Source organism: Tenrec ecaudatus, chromosome X, assembly GCF_050624435.1.
Source record: "Tenrec ecaudatus isolate mTenEca1 chromosome X, mTenEca1.hap1, whole genome shotgun sequence".
Taxonomy (NCBI): domain Eukaryota; kingdom Metazoa; phylum Chordata; class Mammalia; order Afrosoricida; family Tenrecidae; genus Tenrec; species Tenrec ecaudatus.
In genome coordinates, this window is record NC_134548.1 from 50,538,382 (window position 1) to 50,542,723 (window position 4,342).

The 4,342-nt window shown below is 43.0% G+C and overlaps 1 protein-coding gene across 1 annotated transcript; it reads left to right on the forward strand.

The window, feature by feature from the left end:
• The first annotated feature begins 1,510 nt into the window (after positions 1-1,510).
• DUSP21 (dual specificity phosphatase 21) lies at positions 1,511-2,242 on the forward strand. Its single transcript, XM_075538357.1, has one exon. It carries the CDS (start codon positions 1,511-1,513, stop codon positions 2,240-2,242), a length of 732 nt encoding a protein of 243 aa, XP_075394472.1.
• Positions 2,243-4,342: the final 2,100 nt, after the last annotated feature.

The following is a 4,342-nucleotide window of genomic DNA, read 5'->3' on the forward strand; positions in this document are numbered from 1 at the left end:
TCATTACAACTGAGAAAAAGAAAAGTGTGTTGTGCTTTGAAGTTATCATTTCCTTGGCCAGCAAAAACAGTCTGACATTTCATCTGTGTTCATTAGGCTTAGCATATCTTGGCACACCAGTGAAAATGATGCTGGAATGAGATGAAGTGTATATGTCTTGACAACTCGGTGAAATAATGTTAAATTTAGATTATAGTTCTTTTGAATTTTCAGCCAAATTCTACAAAAACATTAGCTGAGAGGAAAAATGCAAATGCCAGGTAGCAGGTTTAAAAATACATTTTGGGGTCAGTTATGATGTAATATTGACTTTTTCCAAAATTTTTAATATTACTGGGAAGAAACCACCCATGATGGACATAATGGGATATAGTTTACAAAGTGTATTAGACAGGGTTCTCTAGAGAAACAAAACCAGACCACTAATAATTTTATATATATATTTATACAGATAGCTAGATAGATAACATAAGAAATAAACAGATAAATTATAAAGCAGTACAAATGGTTCAGTGAACTCACTCCCGTGAGACAGTTGTGAGACACTGGCAGTCCTTCTAGTCTTGAGGGCCATCAGGTAGTCCTCTGTAGAGCAATTCAGGCTATTTGGGCACAGGAAGCAAACAGCAAGGCAGGTCACCAACAATCAGCCAGATGACAGGGTCCGACAGTCCCCAGCTCAAGAGATGTAAATTCCAATAATTTGTCCAAGCAGGTCTTGAAGGAACACAGTCCCAGGTTAGGTGTCCCATGGGTAGTGTAGCTTGAAAATTGAGGCACAGAACAAGCAAGGCAGCCGCACACTGGTCCCATGATCAAAGACCAAGAAACAATTATCTCTCTGCCCTTCAGTTAATCCCACATGTGTTCATTGGCCATGTTGGCACTATAAACGTTAACTATCTCACAAAGCATGTGGGTATTATTTTTGACAAAAGCACACATAAGATAATGTGGACTGTTGTTTATTTTTAAGTAATAAAGTCAAATCAGGTGATAAATCGGTTGGCTTCCTAGCTACCAATGGACTAGGACACAGCTATATTAGTCACAACTGCCTTCCACAGGACAACTTCACAACAGACCCAGGGCTACGTATCAAGTAGCAGTTCTCCCTTAAAGCCAACCCTGATGTGTTTGTAAGTAGGAATATAATTCAATCCACAAAGAAGTATCAGGCCAACCCACTAAAATCGGTCAAAGCCCATATTTCGCTGCGGTTTTATAAAGATTAACATGTCACATGAGGCAATTGCTGTTCGGTAACATGCAATATGATACTGCTACTTTGCACAAAGGAGAAAAAATGCAACCCCTTTTCTTCAATACCAATGGAAGCCTTAAAAGCCATGGTGCTCCATGTGCCCCAACAATGGAAGCATAAAATAGGTATCCTGCCAAGAACATTTTGAAAAGTGGAGAAAAATGAGGTTTGGGGTCTGGGAAATAAACTGTTTTGAAGAAAAAGGATAGGGGGTTTCTCTGAAGACCTGGCATGTTACTACCACGGATGAGGCTCCCTTCCAGCACAGCCATTGCCATGGAAACCAGGGCGTCAGACATTGGGGATTGTGATGTCAGGTCAGGGACTCTCAGTCCCCTCTCCCCCACCCCCCACTTCTTGCCGAAGACTTGGTGCAGCTGCGGCCTGGACCAACTCGCCTGCCTAGAGAACCCGGGATCCGACACCTTACCGATGGAACCGCAGCGTCCTCTATCTCAACAGCTACTACCATTCTCAGTCCAGAGCTTCTCTCAGATTACCAATAGCCTGTTCATCAGCAACGCAGCAGCTGCCAACAATAAGTTCCTCCTGTCCAGCCTGAATATCACATCAGTTATCAACGCAACAGTAGAAATCGTGAATACGTTCTACGAAGATGTCCAGTATTTGCAGGTCCCCGTGAATGACACACCCAGTTCCGTCCTTTATGATTTCTTTGATCCTGTCGCTGACCACATCCAGGGCGTTCAGGCAAAGGAAGGCCGAACTCTGCTGCACTGCGCCGCCGGGGTTAGCCGCTCAGCAGCACTCTGCCTCGCTTACCTCATGAAATACCACTCCATGCCGCTAATGCACGCTCACAGCTGGACCAAGTTTCGCCGTCCCATCATCCGGCCCAACAACGGTTTCTGGGGACAGCTGATCCTCTATGAGTACAAACTGTTTAACAAAAACACCGTGCACATGATCGACTCAGAGATGGGTATGATCCCCGACGTCTACAAAGAGGAGACCTGATGGATGGTGTGGGTGTGAACCATTAAGGACAGCAAGATCCACCGATGCTTTAATTCCAAGGTTAAATTTGAACGTTCAACCAATGTAGAAAAAACAGATGCAAGGAAATGGGGAGGTGTAGGTGTGGCATTTAGTGCAATGAATTAGTATCTGTAATAATAAATGTGTTACCTGTAAGATGGTAAGAATATTTCTTTCTGTGTAAGTAGAAGGTTATGGCTGCTGAAGTCTGGCCAGACAGGAGAGGAAGGTAAGGCTGGTGGTTTCCAGTTCTGATGGGCCTGCCAGTATGCCCAACAACACATGTGGTTGGCCTATAATCCTGCAGTTCCCCAGAATTCCACCCAGTTCTTTGGATTAGAGCCTTAGGCATCATGGCACCTCTGGGCCAATTTACTGGATAAGGGGCCTTCAAGCTATACTCCAGGAAACCTGGGGAAGCCTCAGGTCACCTCTATCCCCACTTGCAACCATGGCCATCCAATTCTAAGTCTCTAAATTGAGTTATGCATAGTTTCTAAAGAAAGTATTCCACTATATAATTTTAAAATAATTTTTTCACTATTGGCAAGTTGTAAGAGTGGCCTTGCCATATCCTAGCCTTCTCAAAGCGCACGCTGACAGAGCATGTGTAACGTCAGGCTTCAAGGGTTCCTCCTGGAGCCTCTTAAGGCCTCAGTTACCTCGCCTATCTAAAGTAATAACAGCCCTTCTCCCACAGGGTGGTAATGGGGATTTAACAATTAATTGACTTGGCACATGATGCATGCTTAGTAGAAATAGTAGCTTGGGTTATTAAGGATCCCCTTTGGCCCAGCTTGTCAAGAGTCAACATATTCATCCTCATTACATCATTTTCCTCTCAAACACAAACCTTTACTATTTACAGCTCACTCACTGCCATTGATTGGATTTCAACTCATAATGGTTTGGGTTTTAAAAAAAACGGTTTAAGATCTTTTCAGAAGTCATCTTAGAGGATGAAGATTTTTCAGATCTCCCCATTGATTTTAATCCACCTCTAACCAAGCTCCTCCCAAAGCACTATGTTTAGAATCATTGACCATTAGAGTGAGTGTCCTTGTCTAGCTAACTACAGAGATCCATGGGGACACTTGCTAAAGTTACAAATGAAGAGACATCACAATAGGCCCAGGAATCCAGGATGGTTCAAACTAAAACTGAGGTGTGGGAACGTGCTTCAGATCAATTATTCCAATCCAGAGGTTTTCAGACAAACCATATCTGAGACAAACTAAAGCATTATTGTTCTGGTTGACAAAGAGCTATAGATCCAGAGTCCAGTTTAACTCAATTACCCTTTCACTCCAAACCTTTCCCACCCCAATTTTCACAAAAGGGAGTGCCCAGGGAGCAACTGGGGGTGAAGAGAAGGGCACTCCCTTGTGAAAATTTCCTTTTAAGGCATTTAAATTTTTTTATTATTAATTGGGAGTTAATAACATATTCCATAGTTCAATCACATCACACAGCATTGTATAATTGCTACCGCAATCAGTTTCCAAACATTCTTTTCCTTCCTGGACTCCTTGACCTCATCTTCCTTTTAACTCCCCCCACCCCACCACCACTATTGTACCGCCACCCACCCCAAACCTTTATTCTACTTGCTGTCTCTATAGGTTCATCGATCCTGGTTTTCATATACAAAAAAAACATGTAACACAACTTCCAGAAGGTAGCCCCCAAAGACATAACACCTGTGAGATAAGCCCTATTATCAACAAACAAAAACCAAACCAAACTAAAATAGAGAAAATGTTGAAAACCAAATCAGGTCCAGCATGCATCAAAGGAGGGATCAACTGACAACTGTTCAAGTTAGGTTTATCCCTTTGATCTTCGATACTCATCTCTGCAATACACTTCGGTAGTCACCACTTCCCTCCCATCCCTCCATTATGTACAGAGGTAGATCACTGCAGGCTTATTCCCTGTGTAGATCCCACAAGGATATCTTGAGCTCCTACTGTCATCCATAGCCTTCTGCAAACTGGATTCTCACAATTTAGACAGTCCTTCAACTTCAGATTATCACCAATCCCTTGGTGACTGACGATGGTGTGCTTCTTCCAACAT